Genomic DNA, 27,636 nt, shown 5'->3' with positions numbered 1-27,636 from the left:
ATGGAACAGCAAAGCCTGGATGAAGATGATGTTTACAACATGGTTTACTGAGTATTCTAAGCCCACTGCTGAGACCTGCTCAGAAAAAGATTCCTTTCAAAATATTACTGCTCATTGACAATGCACCTGGTCACCCAAGAGCTCAGATGGAGACGTACAACAAGATTAATGTTATGTTCAAGCCTGCTAACACAACATCCATTCTGCAGCCCATGGAACAAGGAGTGATTTAAACTTTCAAGTTGTATTATTTAAGACATACATTTTTTTAATTAATGTTTTAATAGTTTTTAACATTGTGAAATTTTGGGTTGTACATTTTTGTTTGTCCATACCATGTATATGACTCCCTTCACCCCTTGTGCCCACCCTCCAACCCCGTTGCCCCTGGTAACCACAATACAGTTTTCTCTGTCCATGTGTTGGTTTATATTCCACATATGAGTGAGATCATACAGTGTTTGTCTTTCTCCTTCTGGCTTACTTCACTTAACATGATACCCTCCAGGCCCATCCATGTCGTTGCAAATGGGACGATTTTGTCTTTTTTTATGGCTGAGTAGTATTCCATTGTATATATATACCACATTTTCTTGACCCAATCGTCAGTTGAGGGACACTTAGGTTGCTTCCACTTCTTGGCTATGGTGAATAATGCTGCAATGAACATAGGGGTGCATAAGCCTCTTTGGATTGTTGATTTCAGGTTCGTGGGATAGATTCCCAGTAGTGAGGTAGCTGGATCATAGGGCATCCCTATTTTTAATTCTCTGAGGAATCTCCATACCGTTTTCCATAGAGGCTGCACCCGTTTGCATTCCCACCAGCTGTGTATGAGAGTTCCTGTTTCTCCACATCCTCCCCAACATTTGTTGTTTTTTGTCTTGGTGATTATAGCCATCCTAACGGGCATGAGGTGATATTTTAGTGTTGTTTTGATTTGCATTTCCCTGATGATTAATGATGTTGAACACCTTTTCATATGCCTATTGGCCATCTGTATATCTTCTTTGGAGATGTGTCTGTTCAGTTCCTCTGCCCATTTTTTGATTGGGTTCTTTGTTTTCTTGTTGTTCAGTTGTGTGAGTTCTTTATATACTATGGAGATCAACCCCTTGTCAGATGTATGTTTTGCAAATATTCTCTCCCAGCTGGTGGGTTGTCTGTTCACCTTGATTCTGGTTTCGTTTGTCTTGTAGAAGCTCTTTAATCTGATCAAGTCCCACTTGTTTATTTTTTCTTTAGTTTCCCTAGTCTGGGTAGGCATGTCATCCGAAAAGATTCCTTTATGACCAATGTCAAATAGTGTGTTGCCTATATTTTCTTCTATGAGTTTTATAGTTTCAGGTCTCACCTTCAGGTCTTTGATCCATTTTGAGTTAATTTTTGTGAATGGCGATAGCAGATGGTCCACTTTCATTCTTTTGCATGTGGCTGTCCCGTTTTCCCAACACCATTTATTGAAGAGACTTTCCTTTCTCCATTGTATGTTCTTAGCTCCTTTGTCGAAAATTAGCTGTCCGTGTATGTGTGGTTTTATTTCTGGGCTTTCAATTCTGTTCCGTTGATCTGTGTGTCTGTTTTTGTACCAGTACCATGCTGTTTTGATTACTATTGCTTTGTAGTATGTTTTGAAGTCAGGGATTGTGATGCCTCCTGCTTTGTTCTTTTTTCTTAGGATTGCTTTAGCTATTCGGGGTCTTTTGTTGCCCCATATAAATTTTAGTATTCTTTTTTCTATTTCCGTGAAGAATGTCATTGGGATTCTGATTGGGATTGCATTGAATCTGTATATTGCTTTAGGTAATACAGACATTTTAACTATGTTTATTCTTCCAATCCACGTGCATGGGATATCTTTCCATTTCTTTATGTCATCATCAATTTCTTTCAATAATGTCTTGTAGTTCTCATTGTATAGGTCATTCACCTCCTTGGTAAGATTTATTCCTAGGTATTTTATTCTTTTTGATGCAATTGTAAATGGTATTATCTTTTTGAGCTCTCTTTCTGTTAGTTCATTATTAGCATACAGAAATGCAACTGATTTTTGTAGATTGATTTTGTACTCTGCAACTTTGCTGTAGTTGTTGGTTATTTCTAATAGTTTTCCAACGGATTCTTTAGGGTTTTCTATATATAAAATCATGTCATCTGCAAATAGTGAGAGTTTCACTTCTTCATTACCTATTGGGATTCCTTTTATTTCTTTTTCTTGCCTAACTGCTCTGGCCAAAACCTCCAGTACTATGTTGAACAGGAGTGGTGAGAGTGGGCAGCCCTGCCCTGTTCCTGTTCTCAGAGGAATGGCTTTCAGTCTTTCCCGTTGAGTATGATGTTGGCTGTGGGTTTGTCATCAACAGCCTTTATTATGTTGAGGTACTTTCCTTCTATTCCCATTTTGTTGAGAGTTTTTATCATAAATGGATGTTGTATCTTGTCAAATGCCTTCTCTGCATCTATTGAGATGACCATGTGGTTTTTATTCTTTGTTTTGTTGGTGTGATGTATCACGTTGATTGATTTGCGGATGTTGAACCATCCCTGCGTCCCTGGTATAAATCCCACTTGATCATGGTGTATGATCTTTTTAATGTATTGCTGTATTCGGTTTGCCAATATTTTGTTGAGGATTTTTGCATCTATGTTCATCAGCGATACTGGCCTGTAATTTTCTTTCTTTGTATTGTCTTTCTCTGGCTTTGGTATCAGGGTGACGTTGGCCTCGTAGAATGATTTAGGAAGTGTTCCATCTGCCTCTATTTTTTGGAATAGTTTGAGAAGGATGGGTATTAAATCTTCTTTGAATGTTTGGTAAAATTCACCGGAGAAGCCATCTGGTCCTGGACTTTTATTTTTGGGGAGGTTTTTGATTACTATTTCAATCTCTTTACTTGTGATTGGTCTATTCAGATTCTCCATTTCTTCTTGGTTCAGTTTTGGGAGGTTGTATGAGTCTAAGAATTTATCCATTTCTTCTAGATTGTCCAATTTGTTGGCATATAATTTCTCATAGTATTCTCTTATACTCCTCTGTATTTCCGTGGTATCCGTTGTAATTTCTCCTCTTTCATTTCTAATTTTATTGACTTGAGCCTTTTCTCTTTTTTTCTTAGTAAGCCTGGCTAAGGGTTTGTCGATTTTGTCTATCTTCTCAAAGAACCAACTCTTTGTCTCATTAATCCTTTCTACTGTTTTTTTGGTCTCAATTTCATTTATTTCTGCTCTGATTTTTATTATTTCTCTCCTTCTCTGCTGACTTTGGGCTTTGTTTCTTCTTTTTCTAGTTCTGTTAGGTGTAATTTAAGGTTGCTTATTTGGGCTTTTTCTTGTTTGTTAAGGTGGGCTTGTATCGCTATGAGTTTCCCTCTCAGGACCGCTTTTGCTGCATCCCATATAGTTTGGTATGGCATATTATCATTTTCGTTTGTTTCCAGATAGTTTTTGATTTCTCCTTTAATTTCATCAATGATCCATTGGTTGTTCAGTAGCATGTTGTTTAATCTCCACATTTTTGTCACTTTCCCAGGTTTTTTTTCATGGTTCATTTCCAGTTTCATAGCATTATGGTCTGAAAAGATGCTTGTTATGATTTCAATCTTCTTAAATTTATTGAGGCTTGCTTTGTTTCCCAGCATATGGTCTATCCTTGAGAATGTTCCATGAGCACTTGAGAAGAATGTGTAGTCAGCTGTTTTTGGATGGAGTGCTCTCTATATGTCTACTAGGTCCACCTCGTCCAGTTTTTCATTTAAGTCTACTATTTCTTTATTGACTTTTTGTCTGGATGATCTATCCATTGATGTAAGTGGGGTATTAAGATCCCCTTCTATTATTGTGTTGTTGTTAATGTCTCCTTTTAGGTTTGTTAATAGTTGCTTTATGTACATTGGTGCTCCTACGTTGGGTGCATATATATTTAAAAGTGATATGTCTTCTTGGTGGAGTGTCCCTTTTATCATTATATATTTCCCTTCTTTGTCTCTCTTAACCTGTTTTATCTTGAAGTCTACTTCGTCTGATATGAGTATGGCAACACCTGCTTTCTTTTGTTTGCCATTAGCTTGGAGTATTGTCTTCCATCCTTTCACTCTGAGCCTGTGCTTGTCTTTAGAGCTGAGATGTGTTTCCTGGAGGCAGCATATTGTTGGGTCTTGCTTTTTAATCCATCCTGCCACTCTGTATCTTTTGATTGGAGAGTTCAATCCATTTACATTTAGGGTAATTATTGATATATGAGGGCTTAATGTTGCTGTTTTGTCACTTATTTTCTGGTTCTTTTGCATTTCCTTTGTTTCTTGTCCCATTTGTTTCGGACTGCCAATTCAGTTTGGTTGTTCTGTCTTATGACTCTTCTAGTTTTCTCTTTATCATATGTGATTTTGTTTTGATTATTTGTTTAGTGGTTACCTTGATATTTGTGTAAAAAATCTTGTGTATGAGACAGTCCATTATCTGATGGCCTCCTATTTCCTTATACTAAGTCAATTCAATCACTTTCCTCTTCCCCTTCTAAGTCGTTCTTGTTATACCTTATTCTATCTTGTGTTGTGGCTGTGTGTTTACAGTGATGAGGTTAAATTTATTTTTGGTGAATTCCTTCCTTTGATCTTTGATTTCGGTATTTAAGTGGTTGCTAACCTATTCCGGTAAAGATCTACTATTTTTCTGAGTTTATCTACGTATTTTTCTCCTTGCTCCAAGCTTTGTATTCCCTTTCTCTTCTTTTTTTCAGGCCTGAGGGCCTTCTTGAGTATTTCTTGTAGTGGGGGTCTCGTGGCCATGAACTCCCTTAGCTTTTGTTTATCTGGGAGAGTTACTATTTCTCCATCATATTTGAAGGATTTTTTTTTTAAATACTCTTTCTATAATTTATTTATTTTTCCCCCCAATGCCCCAGTAGATAGTTGTATGTCATAGCTGCACATCCTTCCAGTTGCTGTATGTGGGACGCGGCCTCAGCACGGCCAGAGAAGCGGTGCGTCGGTGCGCACCCGGGATCCGAACCTGGGCCGCCAGCAGCGGAGCACGCGTACCCAACCGCTAAGCCACGGGGCTGGCCCTGAAGGATATTTTTGCTGGATAGAGTATTCTTGGCTGAAAGTTTTTGTCTTTCAGTATTTTGAATATATCATTCCAGTTTCTCCTAGCCTGTAAAGTTTCTGTTGAGAAATACGCTGAGAGCCTGATGGGAGTTCCTTTGTACGTTATTTTTTGTTTTTCCCTAGCTGCCCATTTTAATACCGTTTCTTTGTCATTGACTCTGGCTAGCCTTACACTAGGTGTCGTGGAGTGGGCCTTTGCCTGTTGACATATTTAGGTGACCTGTTCGCTTCGCTTACTGGTATTTCCTGCTCCGTCCCCAGATTTGGGAAATTCTCAGCTATTATTTCCTTGAATAGACTCTCTGTTCCTCTTTCCCTCTCTTCTCCCTCAGGAATACCTATAATTCTTATGTTGCATTTCCTAATAGAGTCAGATATTTCTCGGAGACTTTCTTCATTTCTTTTTAGTCTTAGTTCTCTCTCCTCTTCCATCTGGAGCATATCTGTATTCCTATCCTCTACAATGCTAATTCTTTCCTCCATGTTGTCAGCTCTGTTCTTTAAAGATTCCAGATTCTCCTTTATCTCCTCCATTGTGTTCTTCATCTCCATCAGCACTGATTGGTTTTTCTTTATGATTTCAATCTCTTTTGTGAAGAAACTCCTAATCTCATTGTATTGTTTGTGTTGTCTCGTATTTCGTTGAGTGTTTTTATGATAGCTATTTTGAAATCTCTGTCGTTTAGGTTACGGATTTCTGTGTCTTCAGGGTTGGTTTCTGGGTGCTTGTCATTTTCCTTCTGGTCTGGTGATTTCATGTATCTTTGCATTGTGGTTCCTGTATTGGTTTTGTTTTTCCTCATCCTGGAAATCTCTGGTTGCAATTTCCACCTGCCGCCAATGTGTGGGGGTAAAGGGCTGTGTAATCTGAGCCCCCTGCGCTCTGCCCCGGTTTTTCGCTGCGATCCGCGAGGTCGCTTGGTCTGGTCTCGTCAGCTGAGCTGCAGGGTCTGGTTTGCGGGGGGCGGGGAGGGGGGGCTCTCTCTTTTGCCAGCTGGGTCTCTGGCACGGGAGGCTTCTCGTTCGCCCCTCGTTATCCGCTCTCTGGGGTGCTCAGATGTTGATGGTACCCCGTAGCAGTTCTGAGTCCTCTGTGTGGGAGTTTCCCACTGGCTGAGAGAGCCCGAAGAGCTACGGTTTCCCTGCAGAGGGACGCCCCTCCCTGCTCTCTGGGAGCCGCACGGACCGGGATCGCTGATCTGATGGGGAGGGAGAGGAGTTCTCCTTACCTCTCCTCACTTCCTCCGGGGGCCCAGCACATTCCACTCTCAGAAGTGAGGCAGTGTGGATCTTTCCGATCTTGCTTTTCACTGTCTAGGATTCTGTTGTTGGTCTGTGACTGTTCCTTTTGTTGTATCTTATCGGGGGAAGAGTTTACGGGAAAGCTCACCCCGCCATGACGCTGACATCACTCCAAGACATACATTTTGTAAGGCTATAGCTGCCATAGATAGTGATCCTCTGACGGATCTGGGCAAAGCAAATTGAAAACCTTCTGGAAAGGATTCACCATTCTAGATGCCATTAAGAACATTCGTGATTCACGGAAAGAGATCAAAATATCAACATTAACAGGAGTTTGGAAGAAGTTGATTCCAACCCTTCTGGATGACCTTGAGAGGTTCAAGACTTCACTGGAGGAAGAAACTGCAGATGTGATGGAAAGAGCAAGAGAACTAGAATTAGAAGTGGAGCCTGAACATTTGACTGAATTGCTGCAATCTCATGATAAAACTTGAACGGATGAGGAGTTGCTTCTTATGGATGAGCAAAGAAAGTGGTTTCTTGAGATGGAATCTACTCCTGGTGAAGAAGCTGTGAAGACTGTTGAAATGACAACGAAGGATTTATAATATTACAAAAAGTTAGTTGATAAAGTAGCAGCATTTATTTGAGAGGACTGACTCCAATTTGAAAGAAGTTCTGTGGGTAAAATGCTATCAAACAGCATCGCATGCTACGGAGAAGTCGTCTGTGAAAGGAAGAGTCAACTGATGCGGCAAACTTCGTTGTTGTCTAATTTTAAGAAACTGCCACAGCCACCCCAGCCTGCAGCAACCAGCACCCTGATCAGCCAGCAGCCATCAACATTGAGGCAAGACCCTCCACCAGCAAAAAGATTATGACTCGCTGAAGGCTCAGGTGACGCTTAGCATTTTTTACCAATAAAGTATTTTTTAACTAAAGTATGTACATTAGTTTCTTAGACATAATGCTATTTCACACTTAATAGACTACAGTATAGTAAACGTAACTTTTATCTGCACTGGGAAACCAAAAAATTAGTGTGACTCACTTTATTGCGATATTTGCTTTATTGTGGTGGTCTGAAACGGAACCCGCAATATCTCCAAGGTGTGCCTGTGTGCCTTTTACTGACATGACAAGAATGTCCCAGCTTAGAGAACTGAAATTTTGCAGGCTGTTTTTTAAAATCAGTAGATATACCAGACTACTGCAGTGATCTAGGCCAGTGACTTGTGGGCTCATCACTCTCTGAATTTCACCCTAAGACAGACAAAGGGTTCAGCAGTGATTTTCTACTCACTACCAAAGGCTGCATCTAGGAGAATACCACTGTATTTGAACCTACAGAATATGTCGTGTTATACTACGTTAAATCATGCTCACCAAAACAGACCTACATATCGGAACAACGTATCACCCATTAACAAGATTAAAATTCCACTATTTTCCCCCAGAGGACTTTTAAAGTTTGGTCTAGAGCAATTCTGACATATAATTTGGTGTCAAAGGTTAAGAGCCATAAAATAGAACTTTCACAAGTCAATAAGAAAAAAAGGTAGACACAGGACATTAAAAAGCAAGTCGAAGGAGAAATAAAAATGGCCAATAAACCTACACAATAACGTTTAACTGAAAGAGACGTAAATTAGAAGCTGATAACTTTTTCCACCTCCCAGATTAGCAAAAAGTAAAATACCCAATACTGAGAAGACCGGAAAGACATAGGCGCTCGCACGCACTGATGGTGAGAGGATACAACCCTCTTGGAGGACGATTTGGCAATACCTATCACAGTTTAAAATACGTACACCCTTGGCCCAAATTATCCATCTTCTAGAAATCTATCCTTTAGAAATAGCAAGAGAAAATAAGGATACACAGACAAGGATTTTTACTGAATCATTATTTATAAAGAGAAAAAAAGGAAACCTATAAATGTCAGGTAATGGGAAAATGGATAAACAAACTATGGAATGCACATCCTATGGAACATTACTCTGCAGTTAATGGAACAGACTTATTATATGTGCTGATTTGGAGAGCAGCCTACAATACTATTTAACTTTTATTTAACTATTAAAAAAATGATACTGTATTTGAGGCAACACAAAGTGAACACATAACAGAGAAATAATTCCAGATTCAAAGAGCACATGATCAATTGTTACATGAATAGCACTGACAAAAGGTAACATATAAGCTTGGAGAGACAAGATCCATGTGGGCTGGATGGTCTGGAATGGATGCTGCATGAAGTACTGATGTATCAGGATATTTAAGGCCAGGCAGGATTTGGATAGCTTGAGGGAAGCAAGCAGGCAGTTGTCTAACTTTGAAAACATAAGCCAATATATTTGGTCAGTTCAGAGAGAGGAGCCTTGGAGATGAAGACTATGCCTTGTCAGTTGAATTTCAATTTTAGGTAAGTCAGTGGTTTTCAGGCCTGACTGCACATTAAGAATCACCTGGGAAGTTTTAAAAAATTGCCTGGGCCTGGGCCTGACGCTCCAAGATTCTGATTCTGTGGGTCTGGGGTGAGGCCTGGACACAGGTAATTCCAACGTGCAATGATTCCTTCGCAAGCCTGGAGGTACATCAGCTAAGAAGCTTCAAAATTCTACATGCCCAAGGCCACATCCCAAACCAACAAACTGAACTATGAACTAGAATCTTTGAAGGTGGGAACCCTGCACCAGCCATTTTAAAAGCTCCCTAAGTGATTTTTGGGGGGGAAGAGTAACTTTTCATTTTAATTCCAAACTTAGGGAAAAGCTGGAAGGCCAGTACAAAGAGCTCCTGACACTCTACTCAGAATCGCCAATTGTCTGCATTTTGCCTTCTTTATCATTCATATTCTCCCCCCCATCTCCCTCTCCACATACACATCTTTTTTTCCTGAAGCATTTGAGAGGGAGTTGTAGACACTGTACCCTTATTCTTAACTACTTCAGTGTGCATTTCCTAAGAACAAAAACATTCTCTTATAGAATCACAATACAGTTATCAAAATCAGGAAATCAACACTGATGATACAATACTATTATCTAATCCATGGTCCATACTCAAATTTCACTAATTGTCTTAATGATGTCCTTTATAGCTCTTTGTACCTTCAGCCCAGGATCCAGTCCAGGGTCCAACACTGCATATAGTTGTCATGTCTCTTGAGTCTTCTTCAGTCTAGAGCAATTCCTCATTCTTTCTCTTCTTGACCTTGATATTTTTGAAGAGTACAAGTCAGATGTTTTGTAGAACATCTCTCACTTTGGATTTGTCTGATGGTTCCTCACCATCAGATGCAGGTTATGCTTTTTTAGCAGGAATACCCCAGAAGTGATGCTCTTTCCTTCCATAATGACTGTCCCACTACTGGTGATGTTAACTTTGATCCTGTACTTAAGGCAGTATCTGCCATGTTTTTCCACTGTAAAGTGACTATTTTTCCCTTTGTGATCAACAAGTAACTGGTGGGGAGATACTTTTAGACTATTTAAATATCCTGTTTCCTCTTTAATTTCACCCAGTAGTTATAGCATCCATTGGAGATTCTTGTCTGAAATAATTATTACTATGATGGAGGCCAAACGGTGATTTTCTAATTCCACCATCATTCCTTTACATTTATTAGTTGGCATTCCTCAGTAAGGTAGACTTTTCTCTTCTTTCCAATTTATTGTTGTACTTATTTTATCAATATGGACTCCTATTTTACACAGTGGGTTATAATCCATTGCTCTTATTTTCTTGCTCAAATTATCCCAGATTTGACGAGGATGAGTCCGTTCAAACTGGCTCCTCTGTCCTTTGACATGTCTCCATCATTTTGGGAGCACTTCCTTACTTTCTGACACAATAAAAAGTTCCCAGCGCACTACTTTGTACTTTCCCAGCCCCAGCAAGGAATCAGTCACTTCTTCGAGAAGCTCTAAAGCTTCCCATTAGGTGAGAATGTCTTTTGAAGCCAAGATCTGGGCGCTAGGTGTGCTCACGCTATTGTGGTGCCATTGCCTCCGAGCCCTCTCAGCTGACAGCTGGAAATCGTCCCCTTGGGACTCCTCACTCTTCCTAAAATCCACGACTTAATACTGACAACATCTTCAATCCCAATCTCACACCACAGGAGTCATTCTAGTTATCCTCCTTTCCCCATCTGTGACTCTTTCTCCAACTGTGAGAAACCTGGCTCCCTTTATCCTCACTAATTCTAGAAAACGCAGAAAGCAGCATTGTCCATCCCACTGCGAAAAAGAAACTTGCTTATTTGAGGTCAATGTTTGTTCACATTTCTTTTAGTCTTTAGACTGACGGTCCACAGTCAAAGTGTTGTGGTCCAAGTCCCCCAGGTAAGTTCTTTCCCCTGTGGTGTAGTTGTGATTCACGTGAACTGCAGTTGCGTTCCCTTATTTCTGGTAGTATTCCACTGGAGGTTCCTCCTCTTGATGATTTATTTTATATCTGAGTATCCAAAATGTTAACATGGTTCTAAAAGTCAAACTACACAAAGTAAACTGAGAAATATCACTACTCTCTACGGCCCCCCTGCCACACCCTATTTTCCCCCTCACCCTGTGAAGGTATCCACCCTCAGGAGTTTCTGCTTTATCCTTCCTGTATGTATTTCTTTTTTTGCAGAAATAAGTATATACTCGCATATTTTCTTATTCTTATTTCTTACACAAAAGTAGCACACTGTATGTACTTTTTTATACTTTGTTTTTCTCATTTAACAATGTATCCCAGAAATCACTCCATAGCAAGCAGTTCACAGAGAGCTTCCTCATTCTTTTTCCATCTACCCAGTTCTCCTTTGTGTGGATGCACATTTTAGCCAACCAATCTCGTATGCATGGACATTTAAATTTGCAGTCCCTACATTTGCAATTAAATAGTGTTACAATAAGTAATCTTGTGCATGTATATTTTTGTACAAAACATCGTTAAGTGGAAAAAACATGGTATATAATAACATGCTTAATAGAATCTCATTTTGGTTAAAAAAAGTATGCCGGTATACACACACACAAAAAAAGAAGTCTAACAGGGTACAAATAGAGTGATAACCTTTTGGTGGGTATTCTGTGGGGAGAAAAGATTTTCACTTTTTATCTTTTATATTTCTGTATTGTTCACATTTATTATAATGAATACATAACTTACGTTTAAAACTTTTTAAAAGTTCCTTTTAACCTACTAAGTAATTTTTAAAAATTGATTTATCACTGACTTGGAAAACTGGCTTAATCTCCCTGCATCTAGCTTCCTTCATCTGTAAAAGAATGACCTTTCCTTATTATTAGATCAAATAATATATGGAATACTTTCAAAAGATTATTACAACTTTTAGATTATCACATTCATTCACCTGACAAAAGTTCTATCACACGCAAATTGAAGCACTCCAGAAACTAATATTTGCACACCCAGGGAAGGAGGACTCTTGGAGTGATCCAGTAATTCTGATTAAAAAGTAGTTAACATACACCTCATGTAAACGAACTATTTTCAGAAGATTAGCCAATAATATCTTATCATTAAATCTAGGTTGTACATATATGTCACTTATCTTTATTTATGACTCAAAAGCAGTCCACTGAATGAAGTGATCATGGTAGTGCACACCTGTACATTCTGCCAGATAACAGAATTCTCCATCAGGGAAGCCCCTAGGTCATCTTTCACTGCACAACCGGTGAACTATAAAGGGGGTGATAGATTGAGGGTGATGCCCCTACTCTCCCTTGGCTGACTCCTCACTGCCCCACAAGCATCAAGGAGAAGTCAGGCCAAATAAGGGGTTCCAGAGGGTGACCTAGAATGAACGCTAGGCTAAGTTACCTCACAGGAAAGAAGCCTAAGACCCTGATTCCTCTGGAATCCAACCAGCTGAGCAATGCAAGGCTCAGCAAGCACTACTAACTGAACCCAGTGGACTGGGAGTGAGCAGTTCTATCTCTGGGCCCATTATCAAACCCTAGTTAATACCTGACGATTGAGGTACGCTGTTGCCATCAAATTAAATCCAACCAAAAGGGACTGTTGACTGCCTGTCCTGCCTGTAGCAGGCATCTTTCCTAGTAAAAGCCAGCGACAGTGTAGCATCAGGAACTACTTTTACTATATTCACTCCAGAGCCCCTGCCTCACAAAAGGACGCCTGGCCAAATTCGATGACACCATGGGGAGTCAGGCTTATATACCGAGCAGGGACCAGGGTGAGGCCAGTGAGCGCCTACGGCACCCCATGAAGGAAGCACTCACTCTCAGCATTGTCCAGTGCAGGGTCGGCCTAGGAGCCATGCTTGCCTCCCCCTAGTCCCGGCCCTGCCTGTGTGGCCAAGAATATACAGCCTCTTCCTTCCCTGCCTCTAGTTCGTCTTCTGGCATCTCCTCTCTCCACTTCCATGTCTATCAAGTCCTAGTTACCAGACATTCAGTCTTAATTTACAATTTACAAATAAGGTTACGTCTTATGAAAGTATGAATTATACGAAACAGAAATGTTAGAACACCTTACCTTCTGATCAAAATTCAAATCTCACCTCCCCCAATTAAAATTGCGTCATATGTCACATACTTTCTAAGTTGGCTGGCAAAGTAAACCATAAACTGTGCTTGCACTATGATCACATGGCAGAGTCACTTTAGTTGGCAAATAGAAAAAGCTACTATCCCTTTGTCAGGATTGGTCTTGAATTATCTGTGGTTTGAATTATGCAAGGTCTTCAAAAGAGCAACCCTCACATATGCAAGTGTCCTGAATTTCATCACTGGGCCTTGCTGCCCCCTCATGATAATTAGTGTGGTCACCAAACACTTTCATCAGCCATGAGGCTAGGCTCAACTCTGGGCTTCTGGCTAATTCATCACCTGTCTTTCTACCTTGTTATTGTATGGGACCATAGTGTAGATTAGTCTTCCTGTTCTTGGAACAGTTCCTACTTATTCCAGTACTATTTAGCTTATAATTCCCTGTGTCTTTTTCCCCCTGATTACACAGATAAGGAGACGTATAGAGTCATGTGCTACATAACAACGTTTCAGTCAACAGTGAACCGCATACATGACGGTGGTCCCAGAAGATTAGTTCCGTATAGCCTAGGTGTGTGGTAGGCTACACCATCCAGGTTTGTGTAAGTACTGTAGGGGAGAAGAAATTTTCCTTTACTCTTCTGGGTTCTGCTGGCTGGTCTAAGAATTAAATTGACATGAGACAGATTAACAGGAGAAAAACAAACAAAAGTTTAATAACGAGTATTCATGGGAGGAGCCCAGGAAAACCAAGTAACTTGCCAAAATGGCCAAAGCCCTCAGCTTAAATACCATCCTCAGCTAAAGACAAAAGAAGATGTTGGGGGTGGAGGGAGTCAGGGACCTCAAAGGGAAGGAAGGCAATTCACAGGTAGGTGAAAAGGAGCAAACGTCTGGAAAACAAGTGTTTGTTTGGCCACACAGAAACAGAAGAACACAGAGGGGAGCCCAACAAACAGGCTTTTCTAGGTGCCTCCCTGTCTACCGCCTAGTTCATGTTATGCTAAAGTGCTAGCTCACTTCCTCAGACAGGGTTTTTTTAATCTGAACCCTTTCAGGCAGTTAAGGGCGAGGTAACAAGAAAAACTTTCTGAGTCCTTTGTTTCTTAAAAATAATCATCCTAAAGTAATCCTCATGTTAAAGACACACATTTTGGGGTGGCAAATTTTGCTCCCCTTCAGTGCACTCTATGACGTTTGTACAGTGAGGAAATCGCCTAACGACACATTTCTCTGAATGTATCCCCGTTGTTCAAGTGACGCATGACTTATGTTTAAGCTTTTTAGTCAGAAACATCCTCAATAGCAATTGGTGAAGTTCAGTGGGTCAAACCATATTTAACTACCCAGCACCTAAACTTAAGTTCTTCCTCCTCCTCTTCATTTAGGAGCCAAGTGTTGCCACTTACTATACTTCAATGAGTGAAATATACAGGAAATGGCCCAGGAAAACTTCCATATCATAAGAATTATAGCATCTGAAATGGATCTGGGATATTGATTGAATCCCCTCAGTTTATAGACACGGAATTTGAAGACACCTCAGCAACCTAAGTGATTTGCCCAAGGTAAAACCCTGACTAGTGGCAGAGCCTGGACCAAAACTCAAATCTGATTTATCAAATCACCAGGCAAACATGGGGTAGGACCAGATACAGTACTGAGTAAAAGAGTCTGGGGGACAGGCAGACCAGTAAATGGTAGATTACCTGCTTACCTGTTTGGATCCCAGTTTCTTGTTCTAACTGATGGTAGAGTTTGTTTGAATAGTCTGCCATCTTCTGCTCAATGGCCAAGTGCCTGGCAGTACTTAGGATGCCAGCACAAAACCTCGTAGAGCCAGCAGCCAGCCTGCAGGATGGATGCAAAATGCTATTAGGTAGACTCAGATATGTGTGACTGCAACAAGTTCAGGGTTCCTCATCATAGCATTGTTTGTTATATCAAAAGATGGCAACAACCTAAATATCCATTGACATGAGGCCAATTTCAAATTTTGGGGTTCACCTATACAACGGGACACTATACAGCCATAAAAAGGAATGAGAAAGCTTTTATGGACCAATAAGGAACAATCCTAATGAAAAAAGCAAGGTGAGAAGCAGCGCTTAAGGTACGCTACCACTCGTATAAAAAAGAGGAAAAAAAAGTGAATACCTATATTCATATACATACACTGAGCAATACATATTTGCTGATACATGTAGAGGGTATCTGGAACAATACACAAGGACGTTAACTTGCCTCCAGCAAGGCAAACTTGCAGTGAGAGGTCAGGGATGGGAGGGAGACTTTTCCCTGTACAGTCTTCTACAATTTTCAATTCTGAATCATGTAAATGTATCGCCTAGTCAGAAATAAATGCCATTTAAATTGTAAAAATGTTGTCCAATTTGTGGTAGGCAACAGAACATAAAAAGCCTGGAACAAAAAAAGGACATTAGGGTAAAAGTGAAAAAATTCAAATAAAGTAGGACCTTTAGTTAATAATGATCTATCAATATTGGTTCATTAACTGAAACATTAATACTAATGTAAGATGTTAATAATATGTGAAATTGGGTAGGAGGCATACGGGAACTCTGTACTATCTTTGCAATTGTTCTGTAAATCTAAAACTGTTCCAAAACAAGTTAATTAGATGAAAAAGAGGAACAGAAATACAGAAAAGTAGCCGACTTCATTTCGGCTCATAGAGGGAGCTCCTGAGCCAAGGATTTATGTTGCTGTATGACTCCAACAAAGAGAACAAGATAAGATGTGCTGTGAACCTGAAAAAAACACATCCTTTAGATCGGCCACCTCTCTAAAAACCAGAAGACACAAGTGTTAGGCATGGCAAAACAAAGTACAGGAGATTTCACCTTTCTGTGATTCTTCTCATGCGACTTAGCAACGCTGATTAGCTACTGGTGGGACAGTATTACCGAAAGGAGAAGGAATGAGGGAGGCCCATACAATTAGTGCAGCGTAGCCCCAAGCCACATCCAGTTCAATCCTTACCTGCCCTGCTCCAAAAGGACAATATCCTTCCACCCCATCTTAGAGAGGTGATAGGCCACAGATGTGCCCATAATTCCACCACCACAGATGACCACCTGTGCCTGGGCAGGCAGGGCGACAGAATGAGCCTTGGCAGCTGACGCACCACTTCTGGCTGAGGACCACTTCTGCCATCCTCTGCTGGTTCTTTGTCTTGGGACCACCGAAAGCAACCGGTAAAACATCACGTTTGTCAGCTACTGGGAGATGTGCTCTCACTCAGCTAAGAAGGAGATCCCAAGGATTCAAACTGGACAGAGAAAACCAAACATATTTCATTCCATTGTACTCAGTGCATAGGATTAATGAGAAAAGGATGCAACAAAGAACAATAACCGTTCATTCAGCAAATATTTCAGGACCTACTGAGTTCCAGACACTTTGCTAGGTGTAGATACAGCATTAAACAACAGTGAGGAGGACCGTGCCTTTATGCAACTTACATTTGAAAGAGAGAGTGTGTGAGGGTGTGTAAGTGTGTGTGTATGAGGGAGGGGCAGCTAATACACAAATAAAACAAGTAACAAGGCTAATGTGATGGAGTAACTAGCGGCATATTAAAAGAGGATGGTCAGGAACGAAGGTGACATTTGAAGAGACCTGATGGATGACAAGGAAACGGCTTTATGAGTGTTCCAGACAGAGGAGTGAGCGTGTGCAAAGGCCCTGAAGTGAGACAGACCTTGATGACTCCAAGCACAGAAAGTAGGCCAGCATGCCCACAGCATGATGGCGAGGGAGAGATGATCTAAGACAAAGTGGAGAGGCAGGCACAAACCAGTTATACACAGTCCTTGGATGCCATCAAGAGGAGTGGGGATTTATTCTAAGTGCAAAGGAAAATACTAAAGCAAGGAATGAAATGATCTGATAACGTTTTTCCAAGATCAGTCTGGCTCCATGGTGGAGAGTGGATCGTAGAACGAGAGGAAAAGCAGAGATGAGTTAGGAAGCTATTGCAGTAGTCCAAGGGGGATATCAATGTAGACAAGGATGGCGGCAGTGGACACAGAGAAATGACTGGATTGTTTTGGAAGTAGAAATGATAGAACTTACTTGCCAACAAAGTGGATGTTAAAATGGGAAAAAGGGAGAAATAAGGATGATGGCTAAGTTTCTGGGTTAAGCAACTGGGGCCACATCCTATAGTGTGAAGGATTGGGAAGAGGGAGGCAGGGAAGGAGAGTGTACAGGAGGGAGGGTGTGAGGGGTAAGACTGTGTGTGTGTACAATCAAATGTTCCACACTTAGATGTTAAGTGCGAGATAGCCATCAGGCACCCACGTGGAAACACCAAGAAGCCACTGGATATACAAGCCTGAAACCTGGGGAAGAGGTTTGGGAGTCATTAGCAGATATACAGTATTTAAAGCCCAGCATTTCAAGGCACAAGAAGAACTCTGAGGTTCCCCAGCATTTAAGATTGGGAAGAGAAAGAAAGGACTAGGGACAGGACTGAATGCTGTGGCAGACTAGCATAGTGTTCAGATTAAGAAAAGTGGATAAAGACACAGAGAAGGAGTAGTTAATAAGATAGAAAGAAAACTGGGCAGTGAGTGGTGTCACAGAAGCCGGGAGACGAAAGTGTTTCAAGAGTGGTTAACTAAAGAGGGTGCTGAGAGGTGGAGCAAGATGGCCAAGGGTCCACTGGGATTTGACAACACACAGGTCCTTGGCGTCCTCAAGAAGAACATTTTCAGGGGAGCAGTAGGGACGAAATACAGACAAGAGCAAATTGAGGAGTAAGTGAGATGAGGGAGTGGGGACAGCTCCGTTACATTTTGCTCTGAAGGGGAGCAGAAAAATGGGACAGAAGCGAGAGAAGAATGTGGGGTAGAGCAAGGTTATTGCTTGCTTTAAAAACGGGAGCTATTAAGAATATTTCACTGCTGGTGGGATGACCCAGTAAAAGGGAAAGAGATGGGAGAGAAAGGAGAAGCAATAACAAAGAATGAGGTCCCAGGGAAGGAAAGAGAGGATCCCAGGCCCAAGTGAAGGATGCATGCCTCCTGTTTCCACAGACAATGTGGTGGAGACTTAAGGTACAAGATGCCTCTTCCTGAAAAGCAGAGGAGGATTAGTCATGTTAGGCTTATCACTTAAACACACAAGTCACAGGCTGTAACCACGCACACATTTCTACAGGACAATAACCATCATAAGTTAGAGAAGGAAAGGAGTATAGGCCACAGCCACCAAGGGAGGGATCACATAGAAAGCAGGACTTAAGCTGAGCCCTGGAGGGGTAAAAGTTGGACAAAGAGAGACGGGAAGCACACATAATAAAGTTACAGACCAAGTCTGACCATCTCTGCTTGTGGATGACAGTAGGGGACCTGGCTTGAAGGCCTCAGTGTCTATGAGTGCCGGGTAGCAGGAACCGAAGTGAGGTGGAGCCAGACCATGAAAGACTCTGAATACTTAGTCTGACTTGGTCCAGTATACCATAATGAATTACTACAGGCTGAATGTGACACAGGCAGGGTTTTAAGAAAATTAACCTAACAGCAAAACAGAGGATTAGTCAGGTTTCAAGAAACTGAAGAAAGATCTGCTGGCAGACCACGCAGTCATTGAAGTATAAGAAGATGAGGACTTAAGACAAGAGTGGTGGCATAGAAGTGGACATCAGGGCAGCACATGGCTATAAGCCCACCACCACCTCCACTACCAGCCTCAGGACCCACAATCAGCTCCTCGATCAGCCCAAGTTGTCTAAAGTCAAAGTATTGACACCTGTTCATCAGAGAGGACTCTCAGACCTGTGACCAATGCACTCACAGACTGCATCTCAAGAGCAATCCTATCCAACTGGAGATGATTATTTTGGCCACCTTGTGGTTGCCACCATGCCTTACGTCCTCGGTCCCTGCAGAACTCTGTCTCAAGATAGAAGCTTCTCCACACAGCTAGTCTTCCTGTAATCTCCACATGACCAATTTCTCTCCCCTGACCCAACCTCTCTCTCTGCTTTCCTCCCCTCCAAACCTCTCCACTGTGCCCTCTAGAACTTCCTTTCCAAAGCTAAACACCCACCTCTTCGCTAATGTTCTCTCCACCTTCTGTCTCAATGGAAATGTGGCTCTTCTGAGGGAACTGCCGCTGCCACATGACCAGCCCTGTTCCACTGACCTCACCATCAAGAGGTAGGGTCCTCGTCATCCTCGCTTCCATACTACCACTTGGTCATGCTTGAAAAACACCCTGTTTCTTTGTGGCTTACACTAGCGGGCACCCCTACCCAGCTCCAGCTACTGCATGTTAAGCCACAGGCAGATCTGTCTACGTTCAGGTTCTAAACCCAATCTTTGACCTCTCCCAATCTTTGACCCCACCTCCTTTCTTCCTTCATCCTAAGAACATAACCTGTCTCATCTCATTCCCTGAAACTCCACCTATAAACCTACTTGCATCTGCAAGCATCTCTTCCTTCTGTCACAGGGTCAAAAGTCAGTCCCTCCACAAGAGCCCTGGATCCCACTCCTTCCTTCTCCACCTCCATCAACTGTCCTCCCTCTTTCATGTACCTTCAATGTTTCCCCTCCTTCTCCTCAGCATTTTAAGTTCTAAATTATAAAAATTATGGTCTTTGCAAAAACTCAAATACAGGAGGAAATTAAGATTTCGCACCACACAAAGAGAAGCAATACCAGTGTTCAGGATATTTTCCCCCAATTTTTTTTTTGCAGCAATGTCCACTTGTTTGCCACCACCTTTGTCTTAAGTCCTTCTTTTCTTACACCTTAGTGATTGCACAGTCTCCCAGCTGGTTAAGCAAAAATTTACTGTTAACATGTATTTCACAGCCTGCCTTGCCTTTTTCACTTGACAAATAATGTGTAGAATGCTTATATTATCTGTTTTTCACTTTTCCCCCATCCTACCCTCTACCGAACCAGAAGTGGTCAGGCTTCTGCCCAGCCACGCCTCTGACACTCATCTCACCAAGAATGCTAACGTTGCTAATTTCCTAGGATACTTTCTGGGCAGCATCTCATCTGACCTCTCCGCAGCAGATAATACTGCTGATTGCTCCTCCTACTCACACACTCTTTCCTTGTTTTATTTGACACCTACCTCCCTGCTCAAGTCTTTGCTGGCTTCTCTCTGCCCATCCCTTATGTGCTGACGTCCCTCAGGGTTCTCGGAACCAGCTTCTCTTCTCGTTCCACCACTCTCCGGGGTGATCTCCTCTTCTACCATGACTGATGGCCTATCCCACAGCCATCCTAAGCTTGACACCTGCATATCTAGCTGAAGAATGGCCATCTCCACTTGGATTCCCATAGGTCAGACTGAGCACAGCCAAAAGGTAAACCCATTTTCCTCAATCTCAAAATCCGCTCCACTTCCTATGTCCCTCAGTGACACAACATACTAGAATCCTGGGTGTTATCCTGGATTCCTCCCTTTCTCTCATCTCCTCTATCCAGTCCATCAAGGCCTAACAATTCTACATTCTAAATTTCCCTTTGACTGATCTATTTCTATCTCCACTGCCATTACCTGAGTACAGATCACCATCCCTTCTCATTCAGATTACTGCAGAAGTTTCCTAACAGGGCTTCCAGCCTCTAATCTGCACACCATTCTCCCCACATCCCACGATCTTTACACAGGGGCCTGAGCAAGTCTTCTAAAGTGAAAATACTATCACGCCCCTGCTTAAAACCCTTCAGTGACTTTCTAATGCTCTCAGGAAACTCCTTAATATGAAGGGCAAGATCCTTTACGCTCTGGCTCATATCCTATCTCTGGTCTCATTTCTCTTCTTTCCTCTCTTCTCACACTATCATCAAACCAGACAGAACTATAGGCATGTATCATTTTCTTGATGATCTCTTCTTCTTTCATCACTTCGCTGTATTGTGCTTTGCAGATATTGCATTTTTTACAAATTGAAGGTTTGTGGCAACATCGTGTTGAGCAAGTCTAATGGCGCCGTTTTTCCAACAGCAATTGCTCCCTTCATGTCTCTGTGTCACATTTCGGTAATTCTCGCAATATTTCAAACTTCTTCATATTACTAAATTTGTTATGGTGATCGTGATCTTTGATGTTAGTACTGTAATTGTTTTGGGGCACCATGAACTATGCCCATATAAGACAGCGAACTTAATCAATAAATGTGTGTATGTTCTAACTGCACTACTGCCCAGCCGTTCCCCGTCTCCCTCCCTCTTCTTGGGCCTCCCTATCTCTGAGACACAAAATATTGAAACTAGGCCAATTAATAACCCTACAATGGCCTTTTGATTTTTCTCTTTTTTTTTTTTTAGTCTTATTTATTTATGTTTTCCCCCAAAGCCCCAGTAGATAGTTGTATGTCATAGTTGCACATCCTTCTAGTTGCTGTATGCGGGATGCGGCCTCAGCACGGCCGGAGAAGTGGTGCATCGGTGCGCGCCCGCGGTTCCGAACCAGGGCCGCCAGCAGCGGAGCACACGCACTTAACCGCTAAGCCAGGGGCTGGCCAATGGCTTTTTGATTTCAAGTGAAAGGAAGAGTTGTACTTTTCTCACTTTAAATCTTTAGTCTCACTTTAAACCTAGAAGTGATTAAGCTTAGTGAGGAAGGGATCTCGAAAGCTGAGACAGGCTAAAAGCTAGGCCTCTTGGACCAAACAGCCAACTTGTGAACGCAAAGGAAAAGTTCTTTAAGGAAATTAAAAGTGCTACTCCAGGGGTCAGCCCGGTGGCTTAGTGGTTAAGTTCACGCACTCTGCTTTGGCGGCCCGGTGTTCGCAGGTTCGGATCCTGGGCGCGGACCTATGCACCGTTCATCAAGCCATGCTGTGGTGGCATCCCACGTACAAAGTAGAGGAAGGTGGGCACAGATGTTAGCTGAGAGACTGTCTTCCTCAGCAAAAAGAGGAGGACTGGCAATGGATGTTAGCTCAGAGCGAGTCTTCCTCACCAAAAAAAATAAATAAATAAAAGTGCTATCCAGTGAACACACAAATGATAAGAAAGTGAAACAGCCTTATTGCTGATATGGAGAAAGTCTGAGTGGTCTGGATACAAGATCAAACCAGCCACAACATTCCCTTAAGCCAAAGCCTAATCTAGAGCAAGGCTCTAACTCTCTTCCAGTCTATGAAGGCTGAGGGGTGAGGAAGCTGCAGAAGAAAAGTATGAAGCTAGCAGAAGTTGGTTCAAGATGTTTAAGGAAAGAAGCCATCTCCATAACATAAAAGTGCAAAGTGAAGCAGCAAGTGCTGATGTGGAAGCTACAGCGAGTTACCCAGAAGATCTAGCTAAGATAATTAATGAAGGTGGCTACACTAAACAACAGATTTTCAATGCAGACGAAACAGCCTTACATTGGAAGAAGATGCCATCTAGGACTTGCACAGCTAGAGAGGAGAAGTCAACGCCTGGCTTCAAAGGACAGGCCGACTCTCTTGTTAGGGGCTAATGCAGCTGGTGACTTTAGGCTGAAGCCCATGCTCATCTACCATTCCGAAAATCCTAGGGCCCTTAAGAATCATGCTAAATCTACTCTGCCTGTGCTCTATAAATGGAACAACAAAGTCTGGACGACAGCACATGTGTTTACAACATGGTTTACTGAGTATTCTAAGCCCACTGCTGAGACCTACTGCTCAGAAAAAGATTCCTTTCAAAATATTACTGCTCATTGACAATGCACCTGGTCACCCATGAGCTCTGATGGAGACGTACAAGATTAATGTTATGTTCATGCCTGCTAACACAACGTCCATTCTGCAGCCCATGGAACAAGGAGTAATTTAAACTTTCAAGTCTTATTATTTAAGACATACATTTTGTAAGGCTATAGCTGCCATAGATAGTGATCCTCTGACGGATCTGGGCAAAGTAAATTGAAAACCTTCTGGAAAGGATTCACCATTCTAGATGCCATTAAGAACATTCGTGATTCACAGAAAGAGGTCAAAATATCAACATTAACAGGAGTTTAGAAGAAGTTGATTCCAACCCTCATGGATGACTTCGAGAGGTTCAAGACTTCATTGGAGGAAGTAACTGCAAATGTGGTGGAAACAGCAAGAGAACTAGAATTAGAAGTGGAGCCCGAAGATATAACTGAATTGCTGCAATCTCATGATAAAACTTGAACGGATGAGGAGTTGCTTCTTATGGATGGGCAAAGTGGTTTCTTGAGATGGAATCTACTCCTGGTGAAGATGCTGTGAAAACTGCTGAAATGACAACAAAGGATTTATAATACTACATAAATAGCTGATAAAGGAGCGGCAGGGTTTGAGAAGATTGATTCTAATTTTGAAAACGCTATCAAACAGTATCGCATGCTACAGAGAAATCGACATGAAAGGAAGGGTCAATCAATGTGGCAAACTTCACTGTTGTCCTATTTTAAGAAACTGCCACAGCCACCTCAGCCTTCAGCAACCAGCACCCTGATCAGTCAGCAGCCAACAACATGGAGGCAAGACCCTCCACCAGCAAAAAGATTGTGACTCGCTGAAGGCTCACATGATGGTTAGCATTTTTTACCAATAAAGTTATTTTTTAGCTAAAGTAGGTACATTAGCTGTTCAGACATAAGGTTATTGCACACTTAGACTACAGTATAGTAAACATAACTTTTATCTGCACTGGGAAACCAAAACATTAGTGTGACTCACTTTATTGCAGTGGTCTGGAACCAAACCTGCAATATCTCCGAGGTATGCCTGCATGCCAGGCATGTTTGTAACTCCTCAAACATGTCAGGCATAAACTCTTCCTCTCACCTCCAGGATTTGTGCATACTGTTCCTTCTAACTGGCATAGGTCCTGCCACCCCTCTCCCCAAATAAAGATAATCCCCTCAGCTCTCAGCCCATGTGACATCTTATCTCACCCCGTCTTCCCCAACACTAGGTTCAACTCGTCCATGTTCTCCCATAACACCCTGAAGTTCTCCCAGCACAGAGCTTACCACGCTGGGTAATGGTGTTTGCCAATCAGGGAAGCAACACAGCAACCCAGCTGAGGATATGCCCTTGAGAGGCAGGCAGATCTAGGTTTGAAAGTCTCCCCTACCTCTCATTAGCGGTATGACTTTGAGCAAGTTACTCAGTCTCTGTGCTTCAGGATCCTCATCTACAACATGGGCTAGAAAAATACCTCCCATTTTTGCTGCAAACACTAAATCAGATGATACAGGAAAAACACAACAATTGGCACCTAAGAAGCACTCAGTTAAGTGGTAGCTTTAGTCCCCTATTATAACGGAGCTCTCTGAAAGCAGGGACCAATTATAACTTGATCATGGTTTTCCTAGATTCAGCTTAGGCACCTCCGACATACAAAATGATGAACAAATGAGAACAGAGAACAAAGGAGATGGGAAAACATTCAATGATGATTCTGAGATCCAAGGCAGGGCCCCCAGATTAGAGGGGCTATCTAAACAAGCTGAAAGAATTTTATTTATTTATTTATTTTATTTTTTTGGGAGGAAGATCAGCCCTGAGCTAACATCCATGGCAATCCTCCTCTTTTTTGGTTTTTTTTTTTGCTGAGGAAGACTGGCCCTGGGCTAACATCTGTGCCCATCTTCCTCCACTTTATATGGGACGCCGCCACAGCATGGCCTGACAAGCGGTGCATCAGTGCGTGCCCCGGATCCAAACCCGCGCTGCCAGCAGGAGAGCGCGCGCACTTAACCGCTACGCCACGGGGCTGGCCCCTGAAAGAATTTTAAAAAAAGAAAAAGGTAATATTGATACAGGTAGTTACACTGTGCCAGACCCTACGTTATGTATAGAACTGACTTAATCCTCACAACCCTATAAGATCGATATCACATTTTTCACTCTACTCTTGAGAAACCCGAGACACAGGGAAGTGAAGTGACTCCCCCAACATCCTATAATACGTAGGCGAACAGCAGAGCCAGCATTCAAACCCTGCCAGCCTGGCACTAGAGTCTGCCATTTAATCATTACTCCACGCTACCTACGCTACCTTTAAAATAAGACCAGATGAGGAAAGAAAGGAGCTGTGAGCACAGAACCACAAGGCACATCCCCTAGCAGGGAGAAGAAACATAGTAACAGATGAGTTTCAAGACTGAACAAACAATGTTAAACGCCCAAGGTGACAAGAACCAAGAAAAGGATTTTTTACCTTGTATTCATCATGACCTTTAAAAGAGTTAGTGAAGGGCATGGGGTGGCGGAAAGGATTTAAAGTGGATGCAAACACGGAAAGAAAGGAAGGCACCAGAGTCTATTTGACAGGTACGGCAGCAAAACCAAGGCAAAGCTTGATAGCAAAGGAGGTAAAGTCAATAGAGAAGAAAGTGAAGATGTCAAAGACACAGAAATAAAACGCATACGCTGGTTTAAAGGAAATTATATTAAAAAAAATTAAATGACTATAACATTCTCTGCTAAGAAGAAGCATTTCTGCTAAACAACCTTAATACTGGGGCCGGTTATGCTCAGACCTGCTTACACAGCAAGAACAAGAGGACAGCTCTAACTCCCTCTGAGTTGTTCCTCTGTATGGTCGCAGCATAGTGTACAAATGGGTTGCTGGTCAGGAGGAAGACTGAGGAGTATGGGCGGGTTAACACAACATTTCCCACACCTGCCTCAGCATAAGAGCCATCTGGGGACCAGCCCTGGTGGCCTAGAGGTTAAGTTCAGCGCCCTCTGCGCCTCCTGGCCCAGCATTGGTTCCCCTCAGCCAACCTACACCACTTGTCTGTCAGTAGCCATGCTGTGATGGCGGCTCACATACAAAATAGAGAAGATCGGCAACAGATGTTAGCTCAGGGCAACTCTTCCTCAGGAAAAAAGAGAGAGAGAGAAGGGAGAGAGCCACCTGGGACACTTGCTTAAAAACACACACGCACGCACGCACGCACGCACGCACGCGCGCGCTCCCAGGCTCCCTCTCTGGAGACTCTGATCCTGCAGGTCCAGGGTGCTGTATTTTTCAACAAGTGTACCAAATCAAAGGCAAGTTCAAGAAATGAATACAAATTCCTAGCACTAGAAAACCCTTGCCCCCCACCCCGCGAACATCCCCAGATACATGCTTACGCGCATGGAGGAAACGGACTTGAAGATCCCTGAATCAAACCTGAGTGACATTCACGTCTGTCCCAAGGGATCAAACATTAAGAAGAAAGCTCACTGCCCTAGCCTAGATTTTCCCAGGGCACTTCACTGCCTTATTCTGCAGCCGTCTTAATAGTTAGTAAAGCACAAGCGGACCACACGTTTCCACGCGGGAAATTTCACCTGCAGAGAAGCCTCGTCTGCGCTGCGGGGGTGTGTAAGCCCGAGGCGGGGAGCCGGCAGTGAGGTGACCCCGACCGCCCTGGACTTCCGAGCTGAGCTGCGGACGCCTGGAAGAGACGGTGCGAGGCAGCCGAGCTCGGTCCCCGACGCCCGGACCCCCTCCGGCGGACGGGGCACAGCGGCAGAGGCTGAGGTGGATCAGGCGGACCCCTCCCGGCCCGGGCGGGCAGAGTCTTGGCGCCAGGACGCGCCTTCCCGGGAGGACGAGGCAGAACTGACCGGAAACGAGGGACGGCCGGGGCCACCCCTGAGCGAGACCAAAGCGGACTGAGGGGACGCTGGGGGTCCCGGCGCGCTAAGGCCCGCGCGGCCCCGCAGCTGTCTCCTTACCTCATGGGCCCGCACGGGCTCCGCGCTCGGGAACACCCCGGCCGAAGCGGGGCCGCAGCCACAACAGGTGCCGGGGACCACGGGGGCCCGACAGGGGGACAGGGAAGGGGAAGGGGGGCGGGCCGGAGGGAGGACAAAGTTCCGGGGAAGCGGGAGACCGCGGCGACCTTCCGCGCTTTACGGCCCTGCAGCAAGGGTACGCCAGCGCGTGAACCCACTCGCGCACGCGCGCTCCGTGACGTCATTGCGGTGGCCCCGCCCCTGACACGTGGGCCTTGTTTGGGTCTCGCGAGGCCCCGCCCCTGGGGCCACTTTGCCTCCGCCGAGATAGAGGCGAGCTGGAGGCCTCAGCGTCTGTCAGTGTCGCTGTAGAACTCGGGCCTCCGATCATGTTGATTTCTGCAAGTGGAACCGGGATGTCGCGGATGCGCGGCAAGCCCGGCTGGAGTGTGGGGAGCGCGGGGGTTCTCTCTACCGTCCAGGCGCCTTGCCAGGTGTGGCCCCACGTGGGTCCGCAGCCCAAAGGCACTCTAGCCAGGGCATTCAAAGGCTTCTTGGACTGACAGTCACTTTGTCTCTTGGAAGTCCCTCGTAGCCGAGCGGATCGGAAATGCGGTCTGCTGGCTCGGCCCGACCTGGGAGGCAGGATTAGAGGACCTGAGTTCCTGGCCGGATCTTACTCCTTGCACCTTCCCAGCTTGTCTGGACCCGGAGGAAGAGGAATCTTTCACTCCATCCTCTGAGAATCTCCCATCTACCCCTCCCTGTTTTCTTTCCCTTATAGAACTCAGCACTATCTAAACCATGTAAGTGTTTGCTGACTGCCTTTCCCACTAGTTGCAAGCCCTGCCCTCTCACGACAGAACCTAAATCTTATTCTCGGCACTCAGAATAGTGCTTGGCACATCGTCCAGTAAGTATTTCTTTAAATGAATAGCGTTCTAATGGTACAGCCGGCACTGCATGTTGGGCCACGCTCTCCAGTTCCCAGTTTTTGGATTCAAGCCCATCTCACCACACACGCCAATCTTGTTTGGTTGATAGCCTCTTGGGGTCAGGCACTGAGCTGGATGATGGGATT

The 27,636-nt window shown here is 43.4% G+C and overlaps 1 protein-coding gene across 3 annotated transcripts in view; it reads right to left on the bottom strand.

Annotated features, from left to right (window-relative positions):
• The window catches only part of LOC131396196 (pyruvate dehydrogenase phosphatase regulatory subunit, mitochondrial-like), a 31,393-nt gene extending 4,671 nt beyond the window's left edge, over positions 1-26,722 (bottom strand). Inside the window, exons 1-3 of one of the 3 annotated variants that reach the window (XR_009216436.1) lie at positions 26,556-26,722; positions 15,884-16,172; positions 14,590-14,731 (exon numbers count right to left, since the gene is read on the bottom strand). Coding sequence is in view for 2 of the 3 variants with exons in the window: in XM_058528265.1 (XP_058384248.1) it covers positions 14,598-14,731; positions 15,884-16,107 (358 nt within the window). In the remaining variant the exon portion in view is untranslated. Of the gene's footprint in view, positions 1-14,589; positions 14,732-15,883; positions 16,173-26,165; positions 26,525-26,555 lie in introns of those variants that run through there. The other 2 variants (XM_058528265.1, XM_058528266.1) reach the window with 2 other exon arrangements.
• Between the last annotated feature and the right edge of the window lie 914 nt (positions 26,723-27,636).

This window comes from Diceros bicornis, chromosome 32, assembly GCF_020826845.1.
Source record: "Diceros bicornis minor isolate mBicDic1 chromosome 32, mDicBic1.mat.cur, whole genome shotgun sequence".
In the NCBI taxonomy this organism is placed as follows: Eukaryota; Metazoa; Chordata; class Mammalia; order Perissodactyla; family Rhinocerotidae; genus Diceros; species Diceros bicornis.
This window is presented reverse-complemented; position numbering and strand designations above follow the sequence as displayed.